Here is a 17,890-nt window from a genome sequence, read left to right as displayed (position 1 = left end):
AAGTGGTGCTGGGAAAACAGGACAGCTACATGTAAAAGAATGAAATTAGAGCACTCCCTAACACCATACACAAAAATAAACTCAAAATGGATTAAAGACCTAAATTTAAGGCCAGACATTATCAAACTCTTAGAGGAAAACATAGGCAGAACACTCTACCACATAAATCACAGCAAGATCCTTTTTGACCCACCTCCTACAGAAATGGAAATAAAAACAAAAATAAACAAATGGGACCTAATGAAACTTAAAAGCTTTTGCACAGCAAAGGAAACCATAAACAAGACGAAAAGACAACCCTTAGAACGGGAGAAAATATTTGCAAATGAAGCAATGGACAAAGGATTAATCTCCAAACTTTACAAGCAGCTCAATATCAAAAAAACAAACAACCCAATCCAAAAATGGGCGGAAGACCTAAATAGACATTTCTCCAAAGAAGATATACAGATTGCCAACAAACACATGAAAGAATGCTCAACATCACTAACCATTAGAGAGATGCAAATCAAAACTACCATGAGATATCACCTCACACCAGTCAGAATGGCCATCATCAAAAAATCTACAAACAATAAATGCTGGAGAGGGTGTGGAGAAAAGGGAACCCTCTTGCACTGTTGGTGGGAATGTAAACTGATACAGTCACTATGGAGAACAATATGGAGGGTCCTTAAAAATCTAAAAATAGAACTACCATATGACCCAGCAATCCCACTACTGGGCATATAACCTGAGAAAACCATAATTCAAAAAGATTCGTGTACCACAATATTCATTGCAGCTCTATTTACAATAGCCAGGACATGGAAGCAACCTAAGTGTCCATCGACAGATGAATGGATAAAGAAGATGTGGCACATATATACAGTGGAATATTACTCAGCCATAAAAAGAAATGAAATTGAGTTATTTGCAGTGAGGTGGATGGATCTAGAGTCTGTCATACAGACTGAAGTAAGTCAGAAAGAGAAAAACAAATACCGTATGCTAACACATATATATGGAATCTAAAAAAAAAAATTGTCATGAAGAACATAGGGGCAGAATGGGAATAAAGATGCAGACCTACTAGAGAACGGACTTGAGGACATGGGGAGGGGGAAGGGTAAGCTGGGACAAAGTGAGAGAGTGGCATTTACATAGATACACTACCAAATGTAAAACTGATAGCTAGTGGGAAGAAGCCACATAGCACAGGGAGATCAGCTTGGTGCTTTGTGACCACCTAGAGGGGTGGGAAGGAGGGAGACACAAGAGGGAAGAGATATGGGGATATATGTATATGTATAGCTGATTCACTTTGTTATAAAGCAGAAACTAACACACCATTGTAAAGCAATTATACTCCAATAAAGGTGTTAAAAAAATAAAATAAAATAAAATTGAAAAAAGAATAAATGGTGCACCAGAACATTCACACTCCAGCTGGTGAAAAGATGGCAAGGAGGAAAGGAGCATACTCCTTCTCTCAAAGGACCTGACTCCAAAGTTGTTCACTCACACTACTCACATCCCCTTCATCAGAATCTAGCTACATGGCCACACCTAGCCACAAAGGAAAATGGGAAATGTTCTTTCATTGTTTGGCTGTATTAGTTATCCATTGCATCATAACCAGCCACTCCAAAATACAGTGGATTGAAACATCCACAATTTATGATTTCTCACAGTTCTAGGAAGTGACAATCTGGGAAGTTCTTTTGTTGGACTTGCCTGTAGCCACAGCTGTTGGATGGTTGGACTGGACTGGAAGGTCAAATGTGGACTCGTGCATGTGGTTGTGCTGGCTTGTCAGCTGAGGGCCTCAGCTGTCTCATTCTCCAATAGGCTAGCTGGGTCTCAGCACAGTGGTCTCAGGAGTCTGAGAGGGTGAGCACAGAAGCTGCAGTGCTTCTGACGGCCCAGGAACTTGCACAATAGCCCTTCTACCACATTCCATTGGTCAAAGCAAAGCACAAGAGCAGCCCAGATTCCAGAGGCTAGAGAGGAAGACCCCACCACTTGATGGGAGCAGCAGCAATGTCACATTGCAAGGGAGTGGGATGCAGGGAAACACAATTCACTGAGGGTCATAACTATTAATATAACAATATAACAATCTTCCACGGTGTCCCCGATAAGAACATATTACTAAGTAAGAAAAGAAGGGTGGAGACTGTAGAGATTTGTTTATTCTGAACCCCAAAAAGTAAAAACAAGGACAGACTTTCCTGGGTTTATCTGCTTCTCACCAGAGATTTATGGCCCTGTTTATTAGTAACTTTGTGATCATGCTAGGGTAATTTGTCACTACAAATAATTTACTTCTTAACCTATCATAAAGCTCCTATCTGACTGAATTCAACACAAGTTTCCAGTGCAAAGAGGCCGATGTGGACTCTGAGCCTTGACTGCCCATCCAAGGACAGGTGCCTGCAGGTACAGAGACCCTCTCCTTTGTGGGTCAGTTAAGGACATCTGGAGATCTTGAGGTCTTTTGTCTTTCAACGTAAGGAAGAAGAAAATGGATTTTTAATGGATTTTGAAGTCAGAAGAAGAAATTGTGTAGAACAATTTCAAGTGACATGTGTTGCAACACCCCCAAAGATACAAAGGGCCATTATCTTATCAGTCATCCTTTGATGACATCTAATTGCGCTTTGAATAAAACTCAAACTCCTCACTCTAGTTTACAGAGCACAGATGCCCAACCAAGCTCCTGCCCACTCTTTTAGCCCCACCTGTGCTGCCCTCTGACTGGAAGACTCTTGCCCCTACTTGAGTCAGGGGTCGCCTCCCCTAGGACACTTCCCTCACCTGCCTTCCTTCCTATCACATCTGGAGCAGATGTCCATCTAAGCCATGATTTTCTTGTATCTCGATGAACTGCATACAATTGCCATTTTTGTCACAAACGTGTCAGCGATTTCATATGATTCACCTGATATTATAACAGCTAAACAACAGCCACTCTCTCCCCCCTACCTCCCTCGTGCCTGCTGCAGGCCATTCGTCTGAGGCCATTGGGACAGTTAAAGAGAAAAGCTTTGGAGCCAGACAGAAACAGGTTTGAATCCCAGCTCCATCTCCTCTTTATCTGTATGACCTCAGGCAATTGAGATGATCTCTCTAAGTCTCAGCTTCCTCATAAGTGAAATTCAGACATCAGTAAATAGCAAGAGATGACCACTTAACAGGACTGATGTGAGCATTAGGATGGGTGCTAAGGGCAGAGTCGTGGGTACTGCACTGGCAAAGGTTGGGTGATGGGCAGTGGGAGAACGCCCCAGAGGAGGGAGGGCTACCTAGAAACAGCTATCAAAACTTCATCTGTACACACTCTTCATAGCAAATGCTGTTGGTATCCTGCCTGGATCCCTGTAGGCCTTGCCAGGGGCTGTGCTCACCTGGCAGACTTCCAACTGGCAGCATCTGTAGCCCTTTCTCTGGCCACCAGAGCTGCTCTGCCTACATTCAGGGCCGGCCCAGAGGTGCCAGGGAATTAGCACTTCCTTCCCCACGAAGAGCAACCCTCAGCCAATAACTATGTGGAATTGGTGTATCCACGCGCCAGCTCCTTCTCTGCTCGGGTGGGAAGTGTCAAGGTGCTTGTTCTACTTTGCGTCCCAGACCTCCCCGGTGGGGTTACACTCCAGAAGCTCATAACAGTCCCTCTGTTGATAATATACCCTTTACTGGCTGCCTTTCCCTCCCCAGCTCACGTCCCTCCCCCACGGGTATTTCCTGGAGTCTCTCTTAAATAAGCTTCTTTCACTCAAATTCTTCTCTTGGGGTTGCTTCTGGCAGAATTCAGACTTCCGGGAACGTATCCTATAAATTGTCTTACACATATGCAAAAACGACATATATTCAATTTATTAATTCACCATTGTTTGTCATTGCGAGAAGTTGGAAATAATGTATCAGAGGGAGACTGTTAAGGACGTTAGGATCCACCCACACAGTGGAACGTGGTGCACTGTATCAAAGCATGAAAAGGTACTTTATGTCTTCATATGAAACAATGTCTGAGCCATATTAATGAAACAAGCAAGTTGCAGACAGTATAAACAACGCATGCTGCCATTTGTGTAAAAAAGCTTGTGCGTGTGTGTGTGTGTGTGTGTGTTTGCACACGCCTAGAATCTTTGTGAAGGAGACCCCAAGTGCACAGCCTGGATTACCCGTTACAAGAGACCTAAATGGCTGGCAGACCAGGATGGAAGGGGAACTTCATCACACACCCTTGCGTGTCTTTTGATTTTGATACTACAGACCTGTTCATCCATTCAAAAACTAAAAGTAGCATTAAAATAATAAAGTGAATAGATAAAGGGAGGTGCACCATTGTGCACTGGACACATCAGCTCTAGTGCGGAATGGGTTGGACAGGTTCCTGCTGGCTTGTCCGGGTAGGCTCAGGCCCAGCTGCATGGGTTCCTGCTGGCCTGCGGGCTCACCCACGAAAGGAGGTCTCACTTCCTATAGCTGGGGGAGGATTTCTTGCACTTCCCTTTGTGTTCACCCACAAGAGCTGCCATCACCTCTGTCCCTGAGGAAGAACCAATGGCACCTTCACCCCCGCACAAGGAAGCCCAAGCAACTCCCTCTGCCTGAGATTTGTGCCAAAGGCACTTGTCCTCATGCAAGAGAGATCTGAGCCACACACACAATTCACACTCGTGCATGCACACGCGCACACACACACACACATACACACACACAGGAATGGAAACCCAAGCAGGTTGCTCCTGAGTGAGACATCACTGCCCTGGTCTCCCAACAGATGTGTCCGTCCAGCAGCCTGGGGACCCGCTCGCTCTTCGGTCTGACCACATCCTGTTTGCTGCAGGGGAGGCCACTCAGCAAAGAGTGGGGAAGGAGCTGCTGTTACTGCGGGGGAGCAGTTTCAGGGCCAGCTTCAGTTATCATGTCCTTGTACTGCCGTTTGAAGAAGCCAAGCTGTGGAGGCAGAGACAGGGGAGTAAGGGCACCAAGGCCAGGAGGGCGAGTGAAGGCTATGCAGGCCAGGCTGGGAGATGGTGGGACCAAGAGCTGCAAAGAATAACGTGGCGGAGTGCAGAATAGATCTGGGGAAAGTGGGACAGGGAGGGGGATGGCATCACTATTGAGAAAGAAAAGAGGGAAAGAAATCTAAAATATAATAATAAGTACTCTTTATATAGTGTTTACTCTGTACCAGAGACTATTCTAAGTGCTCTAGAGAGATGAACCCAAAGAGCTCCACAGAATGGGTATTTATAGTCTCATTTTACAGCTGAAGAAACTGAGGCTCTGTGAGCTGCCCGAGGCACAGCTGGGAGCTGAACCCAGGAAGGCGCTGCTGAGTGAGAAGCCGTGGGGGTGGGGGGGAGGGGAGGGGCAGGAAGAGGGCCCCGGGGGACTTACCTTGTACAGGCCGCCCGTGATGAGGGCCAGGAGTAACAGCCCCCCAGCCGAGCTGCCCACGATCAACAGGACAGGGTTATGTACTTCGTAAGGCTCCACCTTGGTCTCTGTCTGGAGCAGGGAGAAGGGGAGGGGGAGGCATCAGGGGAGAAAGACTCTGAATTTCTGGGGGTTCCCCAGTCAGACCTTGTGTGCTCCCCGAACCCCATGACTAAATCTCCTGTGCCCCCCAACCCCAGCCCTCACTCCTCCTTCCCGCCCCCCCCAACCTCTCTCTCTCCCACAAGCCCAGCCCCCTCTCCTGCCTCCAGCGGTTCTTCTGTGTCCGAGACAGATACCTGGGCCCTCACAAACGCGCCCTGTCCTGGGAGCAGGGCAAACTCCGAACCATCAAACAAGATCTCCGCCGTGCTCACAACCTGAAGATGGTTATGCGAAGTCTGTGGGAGAGAGAGGATGGGAGCTGGACCCATTGGCCCTGGAGGATCTCGTCTGTGTCCAGCCAAGCCTCAGGCGCCCACATACCTTGATGTACCAGTCAAATGAGAGGTTGCCCTTGAGGGTGACCTTGAATTCTTCCTGGACGCCAAAGGACGGGATGTCACACTGGATTCTCTGGCAGACAGCGATGGAGCAGTTCTGGGGAAGGGAGGAGGGGAGAGAGGTGAGCAGGAAAGCTGGATGCAGGCCACATCCCATGCACTCAGCCAGCAGTTGAGAGCCAGTACTGGGCCCAGGTGAGGGGGCAGTGCGGAGTCTGCGTGCAGCCCCGAGGCTGAGGCTGGGCTTGTCTCACCAGCAGTGGGGCCTTCTGAAGCTCCCCCAGGAAGTCAGAGTGACGAGGGTCAGTCTTGTTGGTGTGGCATCTACTGGAGAGGTTCTGAGGAAAGAGGGACACTGTGAGGACGGATTGAAGCGAGGGCTCCTGGGTCCACCCTCCAGGAGGTGAGAAAACCGAGGTCCAGGAGAGGGTCAGAAATGGCTCCAAAACCCAACAGAGGAAACAGAAGTGATTTTAGGAAAGACCAGGGCTGTGGAGAAAGGAGTTGGGCCCAATCCTCAGGCCCAGCTGCGCTTACCTGGGAGAAGGTGACTTGGAGCTGGTCCCACACGGTCACATTGTTCAGCTGGATGGGGACCAAGAAGACCACGCTGATGGGGAGCTTCCTCCTGCCCAGGTTGTTGAACTGCGTTGGGTGGGGAGGGGCAGATATCAGGGTTCTGGCCTTTCTGCCCCCACCAGCAACTAGAATCAGGCTCCCCACTCCCGACAGCCCAGTACTGAATCAGGCCTCACAGACCCAAGCATCCTGCCTCTTGATGCTTTCTGAGAGACAGGAGAGCACAGGGGTTAAACACCCATTCCAGAGCCAGACAGGCTGGCGGAAGCAGTGGCTCTTCCACTCTCTAGGGGTGAGACTGTGGGCATGTTCTGTTAGCCTCTCTGAGCCTAGTTTCTTCGTCTATAAACTGGGGGGGACAACAGTACCTCCGTCACAGGGTCATTACGAGGGTAAAATGAGTTAATTACATACATGTGTGTATACACATACGGATGCACGTGGTGGTGTGTGTGGATTCACAGCAACCTTAGAACAGAGCCTGGCCCAAAGCAGGCACCTCATGCATGTTTCCCATCATTTTTTTTTTTTTTTTTTTTTTTGCGGTACGCGGGCCTCTCACTGTTGTGGCCTCTCCCGTTGCAGAGCACAGGCTCCGGACGCACAGGCTCAGCGGCCAGGGCTCACGGGCCCAGTTACTCTGCAGCATGTGGGATCCTCCCGGACCGGGACACGAACCCGTGTCCCCTGCATTGGCAGGCGGACTCTCAACCACTGAGCCACCAGGGAAGCCCTCCCATCATATTTTTTTTGGCCATGCGGCATGCGGGATCCTAGTTCCCCGACCAAGGATCAAACCCATGCCCACTGCATTGGAAGGCGAAGTCTTAACCACTGGACTGCCCGGGAAGTCCCTCCTACCATTCTTCCTGTGTTCCCATCATCTCGATTTCCCTCCCCAGGCTCCTTCTCAGCTCCCCACCTGATACTGATGCTCTATAATGTGGTGGGTCTTCTCTGAGGCTGTGAAGTTGAGATATTTGGTCGAGACCTCAAGGCTGATGGGAGAAAGAAGAAGGGGCAGGAGGTGACAGAACATCAGGGGAGTCCTGGGAGGGGGTCTTGGGCTAAGTGTAAAGGGGTGAACAGGCACGCGGGTAACACAGCCCTGAGAGGGTGCGAGCGGGATGGTGTGCAGGGGCAGTGTGGGTGGGACCTCCAGCATGTGCCAGTTTGGGCCCCTCACACACACACATACACATGCACGTACAGACATACACGTGCGCACACATATCCTCAGACTCACTCACAGGCACACGTGCACAGACTCGTGCTCACAGGTACGCAATGCGCCACGTCCAGCCCAGTGGTGAAGGCAGAACTAAAGCCCCAGCAGCCAGTACCTGGTGACCACCATGTAGACAGCGTATTTCACAGGCAGCTGCAGCTGGAATTTGGTTTTGTTGTTCCCAGTTATGTTGTTCTCACTGAAGGGAAACAGAGAACTCTGGTCAGCTCTTGAGAATTGAGAATCAGCCTTTCCTTCTCCTTCTTCCTCTCCCTCACCCTCCGTCACCAACCAACCACCAAGTCCTGTCCTCTCAGCATCCTAAACGCTGTCCTTTAAATCCAACAGAGGAAACAGAGATTATAGAAAAGACCAGGGCTGCCCCTGTGTAGCCCAGGCCCATTCCCACTCACCAGGACGGATGCCTGCAGAAAGGTGCCTTCTTCTCACTGGTCCCCTGAATTCAAAATGACTCCCACTCCAATCCCCCCGCTCCTGGAGAGTGATCTTTCTAGCATGCAAAGGTGATCACATCACTCCCAAGTTAAGTTGCAAATTCCCTAAGAGCACTCGTCGATCATTTCCTGACACGGCCCATGTCTAACCAACTCCTTCAATCCTGCCTCCTGTGCTCAGACTCAGCCTGACCTTTGCAGTCTCCGGGCTTTGCTTGGTCCACACTTCCTTCTCTCTGTCTTCATGCCCAGCCTCAATTCATGCCTTTGCTTGGCTAACTCACAGCCTGGATGTAGTCTTCTCTGAACACCAATCTCCCAAGAAGACTGGACATCATTCATTTCATACCGTATCATAATCATCGGCTTTCCTGTCTATCTTTGCCCCTAAATTATAACCTCTGTGAGGGCAAGAATCACAGCTGTCTTGTCCATCACTGTCCCACCAGCACAGGGGGCCACGCCTGGCACGTGGTGGGTGCTCAGTTGGTGTTTCTTGAGTAAAACAATGAGCTGAAGGGAGAACAAGTGGGGAGAGGGCAATGGTCCACCCTGAGCAGGGGGGCCGGGGGCTGGGACCTCAGAATGGAGGAGGCCAGGCATAGCGCACCTGGTCACGTTGGCCTTGAGAAGTAGTTTGTTTCCAAAGAAAGCATCAGGGTTCACGTCAAATGTGATATTGAAGGTGATCTGGAGTTGGAGAAAGAAGAGACGGTGACAAGAGTAAGAGAGAAGGCACAACCCAAACGTCCATCAGCTAAAGAACGGGTAAATAAAATGTGGCACATCCGTACAACAGAATATTATTCAGCAGTCAAAGGAATCTGAATATTAATACATCCTGCAACACGGGTGATCCTTGAGAGCGTGATGCTCAGTCAAAGAAGCAAACCTATTGTATGATTCCATTCATATGAAATATCCAGAGTAGGTGAATCTCAAGACAGCAAATAGATTAGCGGTTGCCTAGGGCTGGGAGAGATGGGACGACACGGGCCCATGGCTGAGGGGAGCAGGGTTTTTTCTTGGGGTAGTAAAATACTCTAACATTGATCATGGGGATGGACGCACAACACTGTGAACATTGCAAAAGCCACTGGATTGTATACTTGAAGTGGGTGAATTGTGTGGTAGATGAATTTTATCTCAATAAAGCTGTTTTTCAAAACAAAGAAACATCTACTTAAAAAAAAAAAAAAAGAAGGGGGCTTCCCTGGTGGTGCAGTGGTTGAGAGTCCGCCTGCTGATGCAGGGGACATGGGTTCGTGACCCGGTCCGGGAAGATCCCACATGCCGCGGAGCGGCTGGGCCCGTGAGCCATGGCCGCTGAGCCTGCGCGTCCGGAGCCTGTGCTCCGCAACGGAAGAGGCCACAACAGTGAGAGGCCCACGTATCGCAAAAAAAAAAAAAAAAAAAGAAGGGAATTCCCTGGCGGTCCATTCGTTAGGACTCCATGCATTTTCACTGCCGAGGGCGCAGGTTCAATATCTGGCCAGGAAACTAAGATCCCACAAGCCATGGAGGGGGTGGGGGAGAGGAGGAGGAGGAGGGGGAGGAGGAGGAGGGGGAGGAGGAGGAGGGGGAGGAGGGGAGGGGAGGGGGAGGGGGAGGGGGAGGGGAGGGGGAGGGGGGAGGGGGGAGGGGAGGGGAGGGGAGGGGAGGGGAGGGGACGGGGAGGGGAGGGGGGAGGGGAGGGGGGGAGGGGGAGGGGAGGAGGAGGCGGAGGAAAGAAGAAGAAGAACTAGGGAAGAATTCAGAGGAAGACAAAGGAGAAAAAGGGAGAAGGAGCCAGCAGCCTGACCTCCGAGTTGTCTGGGAAGATGGGGTGGTTTATGCTGCAGCTGGTGCTCTTCAAGGTCCCAGACCCTTCAGTGGAGACGTCAGACTCACAGATCAGGCGCCAGGACCGCTGTGAGCGCTGGTTCTGGAAGGCAAAGGAGGCAGAGGTGATGATGTCAAACACCACCCATGGGGGCAGGGAATGCAAAGTCAGATGGAGCCTGAGAAGGGTTTGGCTACCTGGGCTCCTGACACCCTCCGATAGGACAAGCCAGATGGGTAGAAGAAGGTGACCTGTGTTCTGTAGGAGTCCTCGCCCTGGTTTCTCACAGTCAGCGTCACGTTTAAGTCCCGAGAACCACCTACCACCAGGGTGTCCAGGCTGTGGTGGGAACAAGCCAGGCCATGAGATGCTGAGGGCTTTCCTGCAGCGAGTCTGCTCCAGCGGGAAGGAGGCGCGGACACTCGGAGACAGAAGACAGTGCACGAGGCAGCCACAGAAACACACCTCTGAGGCAGCTGCTCTGCGCCGGGCTCCCTTGGGGGCCAGGAGAAGAACAGAGCAGCAGGTCATGGTGCAGGTCTGGGGGTAAAAATGAGGACAGGAAACTCACCTCATAAAACTGAAGGTGATGCTGAGGTCATCCTGGCAAATGCTGTCATTGCCACAATTCTTCTCAAAGGGAAACTGCCGAAAACAGAGTATGAGGAAAATGAAAGGAAATCGTGAAAAGACGTGAAACGAAACAGTAAAATGAAATCTTGAAATAAAATTATGTGAAATGAAATAAAATGAGCTTCAACAACCTTGGCCTCTGGTCCCTTCCACACCCCGGCTGGACCCCAACTCCCAGACTCACCGAGGCTGTGAAGAGTGTTGGAGCTTCTACATCCAGCACTGGCCGGAGGTTCCCAAAATGGGACGAGGGCTTCCCCACCAGAGAGAAGTTGAGGCACAGGGCAATGGGGGTCACTGAGTCCTCTACACAATCCTGAGAGACAGTGGGGGTTTGGTGGTCTGCCCTCCTCAGCATCCCAAGCCCACCCCATGCTTGGAGGACCCAGGAGTGTGGTCACCCTCTGCTCACCAGTAACCGGAGCTTCAGGGTCTCACATTGCTGACTCAGCCCCAACGTCACTATATGTCTGAGAGTGTTGTTCTTAGTCTCATCAAAGATGGCCTGGGAATGTGGGCGACCTGGGTCCAGAGCCAGGTCATATGTGATGGTGCTCTGGGTATCTCCTGAAGGGCCAGGGAAGAATGGTGGTGAGGAGCCTGGGTTTGGAGTCAGACTGGCAGGAGGTGGAGGCCCAGCTATCTGAATTTGGACATGTTAGCTGACCTCTCTCAGGGCCTCAATTCCTTATTTTTAAATTGAAGATAATAATTGGACCTTCCCAATAGTAAAAACGAAATAGTACCTACAGAGCATTTAGCATAGCGCCTGCCACACAGTAACTGCTCAATAAATAGTAGCTATTCTGTCACCTACTGGAAAATTAAGTATATTTTTTCTGGCTGCTTTTAACTTTTTTTCTGTCTTTGGTCTTCAGCAGTTTGTGCCTTAGGATGGTACAATGTCTAATGTTATCTTGCTTTGATTTGGTAGAGAATCTTATTATTTTTTATTTTTTTTGGCCGCATGGCATATGGGATTTTAGTTCCCCAACCAGGGATCAAACCCACACCCCCTGCATTGGAAGCAGGGAGTTTTAACCACCAGATGGCCAGGGAAGTTCCTAATTTGGTAGAGAATCTTGATGTTTTTCATCAATTTTAGAAAATTCTTTACCACCATTTCTTTTTTTTTTTAATTTTTATTTTATATTGGAGTATAGCTGATTAACAGTGTTGCATTGGTTTCAGGTGCACAGCAAAGTGATTCAATTGTACATATACTTGTTTCTATTCTTTTTCACATTCTTTTCCCATTTAGGTTTAACAGTTGCTTCTTTCTTATTCTCTCTCTCTCTCTCTCTCTCTCTCTCTCCCTTCCTTTTGGAACTCCAATTACATGTTTATTAGATCTTTCACCATGTCCCATATGTCTCCTATGGTTTATTTTTCATCCTTTTTTCTCTCTGTGTGCTCATCTGGATACTTGCAATTTACTTACCTTCCAGTTCACTAATTCTCTGTTCTACTTGTTTAAAATATAAGTATAGATAATTTACAATATTGTGTTAGTTTCAGGTGTACAGCAAAATGATTCAGTAATACATATATTTTTTCAGATTCTCTTCCATTATAGGTTATACAAGATATTGAATATAGCTCCCTGTGCTATACAGTAAATCCTTGCTGTTTATCTATTTTATATATAGTAGTATACATCTGTTTGTTCTGTTTCTAATCCACTATTAAATCTATCTATTGAATTCTCAATATCATTCAGTGTATTTTTCAGTGCTAGTGTTTCCATTTAACTCTATTTCATGAATTCCAGGTTTTATTTGAAGTTCTCCATCATTTCCTGTTTTTTCTTGAAGATATTAATTTTAGTTATCTTTTAAATTCCTATCTGATAATTCTAATTGCTGAATCACCTATGGGTCTATTTCTATTGTCTATTGTTTCTCTTGGTTTGCTGGTTTCAATGGACATTGTCCCAGTAGAAGGACCAAGGTGTATTTTAAGGTCCCTCTCAAATCTCAGCTTCCTAGATTTCTGTTCAACTCTTGAGCTCTCCAGTTGTTGTCTTCCACTGAGTTTCTAAGAGTATTGATCTGGACATGCATGGCTTAGAAGTCAGCCAATGACTTACAGGAAATTTCTATGTAGATTTTGGGACACCTTCTCTGTAATTCTCTAGTCTCCAAGACTTTGCTCTCAATTTCTAGCCATGCTGGCTGCCCAAAACTCTGACTGCTATCTCCTCAGTCTGGTAAGATGACTGCTAGAAACAAATTTTATCCCCTCCCCCTGTTTCCCTCTAGAACCACCATTACTCTTCCTCACCCCAAGCACAATGCCACTCTTTGAGAATAGAGACAAGGAAGGAAGTCAAGTTCGTTGTGATAAAATGCATATCTGAATGCTTTGTGAGTTTGTGTTTAGCTTCATCAGTTCAACCTCCCCTTTAAACGAGTCATCTCTCAGTTTAAAAAAAAGACCTGGTTAGTTCACATGGATGGGGCCCTTCATTCTCTGGAGAACTGAGAGTGTAAAGGAGTGCCACATGCTTACTTCTTTAGGGGTGTTTGCTGGGCCTCCCCACCCACCCCCCCAGCAGGGGAACCACCTGCTCACTCCACCCAAGCTTGAAGAAGGCTATCAGAGCCTGTGAGAACTTTACTCTGGGCCACCCGTCCATGTCCCCAGTGATTTAACCTCTTGAGACCTACCCAACCAGCCTCACCTTCTTTCAGCCTGTCCCGTGTGTTCTTGCGGACATGGAGGCAGACTCTGACCTCCCCAGCGATCCTTCCTTTCACCACCCGCTCACGACACTCATACACATCCCTTGCCACTTCCCTGGGTGTGAAATCCATGGTCACCTCAACTTTCAGCACTGGCTGGGACCTGTGGGGGGACACCAGAGGGCCCTCAGGGGTCTTCAGACAGCAAAGCCACTCCTTAAGAAGAAGATACCTGGGGGACTTCCCTGGTGGCGCAGTGGTTGAGAATCCACCTGCCGAGGCAGGGGACACGGGTTCGAGCCCTAGCCCAGGAAGATCCCACATGCCACAGAGCAACTAAGCCTGTGTGCCACAACTACTGAGCCTGCGCTCTAGAGCTTGTGAGCCACAACTACTGAGCTCACGTGCTACAACTACTGAAGCCTGCATGCCTAGAGCCCACAAGCCACTGAGCCCGCGTGCTGCAACTACTGAAACCCGCACGCCTAGAGCCCGTGCTCCGCAACAAGAGAAGCCACCGCAATGAGAAGCCCACGCACCGCAACGAAAAGTAACCCCCGCTTGCCGCAATTAGAGGAAGCCCGAGCAGCAACGAAGAACTAATGCAGCCAAAATAAATAAATAAATAATTTTTTTAAAAAATTATTAAAAATAAAAAGAAGTACATATGTTAAAAAAAAAAGAAAAAGAAGATACCTGGTGTGCTCTCACCTGAGCAGCAGCACGTGCCCCTGAGCCCCTACAGCCAGGTCCACCAGTCCATCCCCTGTGAGGTCCTGGCCCCCGCTCAGTGACTGCCCAAAATACTGGAGCCTCGGAGAGAACTGGGAGCCTATGATCCGCTGAGGGTAGAAAAGAGGAGGAGAGAAAGGGGTGGGAAAGAACAGGAAAGAGTGTAACTCAGTCTCCTGGGATGACCCAAGGAGAGATTGTTTGGGCTCTACTCAGTCATATCTCCCACACCTTCTCAAGGAATTAGGGTAACTATTAAGCTTTAGACCACAACCTTGAGATGATATCCAAAGTGTCCATCAATTACTGGGTTTTCCAGGGAAAACAAAAAATATCACAGGAAAGAAGTGATATAGTACACTATTTGACTCAGTTGAATCTCTTACATGGCCAGGAAAATGCAAACACTGAACATAGATCTAACCAAAATTGTCATATAAATTTAAGGAATGGGGGGGTGGGATGGGAGACGTATGAATATGTGTCAAGAGGGGCCTGAAAGAAAGCTCAATCCTCACCTCCCATAGTGGGAAGTCAATGCGAAAACAAAAATCAAGAAGCAGCAAACTAATTGTGCCCTTGAGAAGTATGGAGAATCATTGAAAGAGCTGAAAGTCGTTCCCTCAGAGGAGGGAAAATGAAGAGGAAATCACAGTGTGGGTGTGGAAATTGTTGCTTTTCATAATAAGCTGTTAAGAACAATTTTGACTCTTTAATCTATATGCAAAAGTAACACTGAAAGGATAACAGCCAAATATATTAAGAAATTTTAAAAGTGATTTTGTCACGTACTTAATGCCGCTGAAGTGTACACATAAAAATGGTTAAGATGGTGAGTTTTAGGGCTTCCCTGGTGGCGCAGTGGTTGAGAGTCCGCCTGCCGATGCAGGGGACACGGGTTCGTGCCCTGGTCCGGGAGGATCCCACGTGCCGCGGAGCGGCTGGGCCCGTGAGCCATGGCCGCTGGGCCTGCGCGTCCGGAGCCTGTGCTCCGCAACGGGAGAGGCCACGACAGTGAGAGGCCCGCGTACCGCGAAAAAAAAAAAAAAAAGATGGTGAGTTTTAGGTCATGGATATTTTACTGCCATTTTTTTTAAGTGAATTTATCAACTAGAAAGAATGAGGAAGTGCGGGATGTTGGAAATGTGCTATATCTTAACCTGGGTGGTGCTTACTCGAGTTCACAGAGAGGAAAATTCATCACTTGAGATTTGCGTGTTTACTGCATGTACATTACACTGCAAATTTTTTTGAGAAAAAGTTAGCGTATTCTGTTGGAAGGATGCTTTGCTTTGAAATTATATAATAATGGTAGTTGGGAGAGCCACAGCAGTTTTGCTCGTTCGCATACTGATCACCCTAGCCCCAGTCACAGGAAAAGAGCAAGTAAAAAACGCAAACAGTAGAGCAATAGTATTGCATGACCCTTTTTGCATTTGTTTTTAATTCCAAAGTCTGTGGGGTGGGAGTGGGTATATGGGGGGTTTGGTTGGTGAGAGCAGGTACGTAGGTGTGGGTGAGGGTGGGTGAGTGTGTGGACCCTCCCCTTACCTTGTTTTCCTTTCCAGGTGCAGATAAGGGGAGGGTGTTAAGACTTTCACTGTTGTTGTTTTTTCTTCTTCTTCTTTTCTTATTATTTTACAAACCCTTGTGTCGAGGGCTGACTTTCAATAGATCGCAGCGACGGAGCTGCTCTGCTTCGTACGAAACCCCGACCCAGAAGCAGGTCGTCTACGAATGGTTTAGCACCAGGTTCCCCACGAACGTGCGGTGCGTGACGGGCGAGGGGGCGGCCGCCTTTCCGGCCTCACCCCGTGTCCCAGGACGAAGGGCTCTCCGCGCCGGACCCCGGTCCCGACGCGCGGCGGGGAGCGCCGGCGGGGACGGCGGGGGACCGGCTATCCGAGGCCAACCGAGGCTTCCGCGGCGCTGCCGCATCGTTCCTCCTGGGCGGGATTCTGACTTAGAGGCGTTCAGTCATAATCCCACAGATGGTAGCTTCGCCCCACTGGCTCCTCAGCCTAGCACATACACCAAATGTCTGAACCTGCGGTATTGTTTACTTTAGAATTTAAATTTGTACAAGCATGTAAAGCTTTTGTAATAAAAATGAAGTAAAACCAGAGCCTTCAAATCCCATTTACACAGAGAAACAACAGGTGCCAATGAAAAGAGGCATATTATAGTCTTCACACAATTGTGGAAAGAGGCTCCGTGACACAGAGGGAAGAACATGAGGCAGTAGTGCTTAGCCCGGGCTGCAACTAAAGAGCGTGTGAAAAATACTAGGGCCTATGTAGTGTACTATTCCATACACTAGAATGGGCAAAACTAATCTGTGGTGGAAAATAATTGGAACGGTAGCTTCTTCTGGGCGGGAATGGGGTCAGAAATTGACTGGATGGGGGCGGGAGGGAACTTTCTAAAGTGATAATTATGTTCAGCATCTTGATAGGATTGTGGATTATATTTTTCAAAATTCTTTGACTGGCTAAAGATTTGTGCTTTTCCTGTCTGTACATTTTATCTTAAAAATAACAGTAAGCATATCTGAATATTTTAGATTCTAGTTAATGATATACACGCTGAGGTATTTAGGGGTGAAGTTGGACTGGTGTTGCAGATTACTTTGAATTGCATTAGAAAAAATAACGATGAACTTGATGGACAGGTAGAAAAAGTCTGAATACATAGGATGGAGATGTGATAAAGTAAATCTAGTAAAATCTTCATCGTAGATTTTGGCTTATAAATATATGGATGGCCACTGGACAATTCTTTCAACTTTGCAGTAACTTTGAAAATTTTCTAAATACAATGTTGAAAAAACTCTACTGATGCCTGGGGCCCTGACCCCAGACCAATTAAATCAGAACCCCTAGTGGCAGGGCCCAGGCATCCGTTTTTTAAGACATTCAGGTGATTTTGATGTGTGGGTAGGGTTGAACCTCTAGGGTGAGGGATTTGGCAGGAGTGATGAGGAGACAGAGAGAAAGGACAGAAGAAAAACGTGAGGCTGGAAGAAAACCAGAGACCAGAAGCCAGCAGACTGGATGGCCTCGGCGGGCTGTAATGGGAGACTGCCAGACCGTGGGGGTCCCTGCACACAGTGGGCTTCATCCAGCAGGAAACAGGGAGCCAGTTTAGAGAGGAAACCATCTGTGGTGACCCGCATTTCAAGTGACCAACCACCAGGATCAGCTACGTAATTTGCAGGACCCCGTGGGGAGAAAAAAATGCAGGACTCCTTGTTCAAAAGTTATCAAGAGTTTCAAGATGGCCAGAGCAGAGCCTTAATCTGAGCACAGCGCCGTTCTGAGAGGAGCCCCGTGTAACTGCACCAGTCACAAGCCTGTGAAGCACGCAGTCCTGCGAGGGTGACCAACCATAGGGCTTCCTGAGCTGTGAGACTTTCAGTGCTAAAACCGGGACAGACCTGGGCAAACCGGGTCTGCTGGTCATCCTACCAAGACTGAGATTCGGGGCTTCCCTGGTGGCGCAGTGGTTGGGAGTGCGCCTGCCGATACAGGGAACACGGGTTCGTGCCCTGGTCCGGGAAGATCCCACATGCCGTGGAGCTGCTGGGCCCGTGAGCCATGGCCGCTGGGCCTGCGCGTCCGGAGCCTGTGCTCCGCAACGGGAGAGGCCACAATAGTGAGAGGCCCCCGTACCGAAACAATAAATAAATAAATAAAAGACTGAGATTCGGAGGAAAGGAATGTCTACATCCTAACACTTTCAGCTCACCATTCATCACCTCTGAGCCTTCATCTTCTCATCTGTAAAGTGGGAGTGATGATGGCCCTGTGCACCTCCTCTAGTTG

General features: G+C 48.5%; 1 protein-coding gene across 1 annotated transcript in view; it reads right to left on the bottom strand.

Annotated features, from left to right (window-relative positions):
• Positions 1-3,731: 3,731 nt before the first annotated feature.
• Positions 3,732-17,890, bottom strand: part of ITGAM (integrin subunit alpha M) — a 38,793-nt gene continuing 24,634 nt past the window's right edge. The window contains exons 17-32 of the mRNA XM_079945341.1: positions 14,046-14,176; positions 13,334-13,497; positions 11,063-11,217; positions 10,835-10,966; positions 10,589-10,662; positions 10,215-10,356; positions 9,997-10,119; positions 8,806-8,885; positions 7,856-7,939; positions 7,435-7,510; positions 6,471-6,578; positions 6,188-6,271; positions 5,917-6,030; positions 5,730-5,831; positions 5,392-5,502; positions 3,732-4,944 (exon numbers count right to left, since the gene is read on the bottom strand). Of these exons, the coding sequence (XP_079801467.1) occupies positions 4,873-4,944; positions 5,392-5,502; positions 5,730-5,831; positions 5,917-6,030; positions 6,188-6,271; positions 6,471-6,578; positions 7,435-7,510; positions 7,856-7,939; positions 8,806-8,885; positions 9,997-10,119; positions 10,215-10,356; positions 10,589-10,662; positions 10,835-10,966; positions 11,063-11,217; positions 13,334-13,497; positions 14,046-14,176 (1,752 nt within the window). The 3' untranslated portion in view covers positions 3,732-4,872. The remainder of the gene's footprint in view (positions 4,945-5,391; positions 5,503-5,729; positions 5,832-5,916; positions 6,031-6,187; positions 6,272-6,470; positions 6,579-7,434; positions 7,511-7,855; positions 7,940-8,805; positions 8,886-9,996; positions 10,120-10,214; positions 10,357-10,588; positions 10,663-10,834; positions 10,967-11,062; positions 11,218-13,333; positions 13,498-14,045; positions 14,177-17,890) is intronic.

The sequence above is a fragment of the Stenella coeruleoalba genome (genome assembly GCF_951394435.1).
Source record: "Stenella coeruleoalba genome assembly, chromosome: 15".
Lineage (NCBI taxonomy): Eukaryota > Metazoa > Chordata > Mammalia > Artiodactyla > Delphinidae > Stenella > Stenella coeruleoalba.
This window is presented reverse-complemented; position numbering and strand designations above follow the sequence as displayed.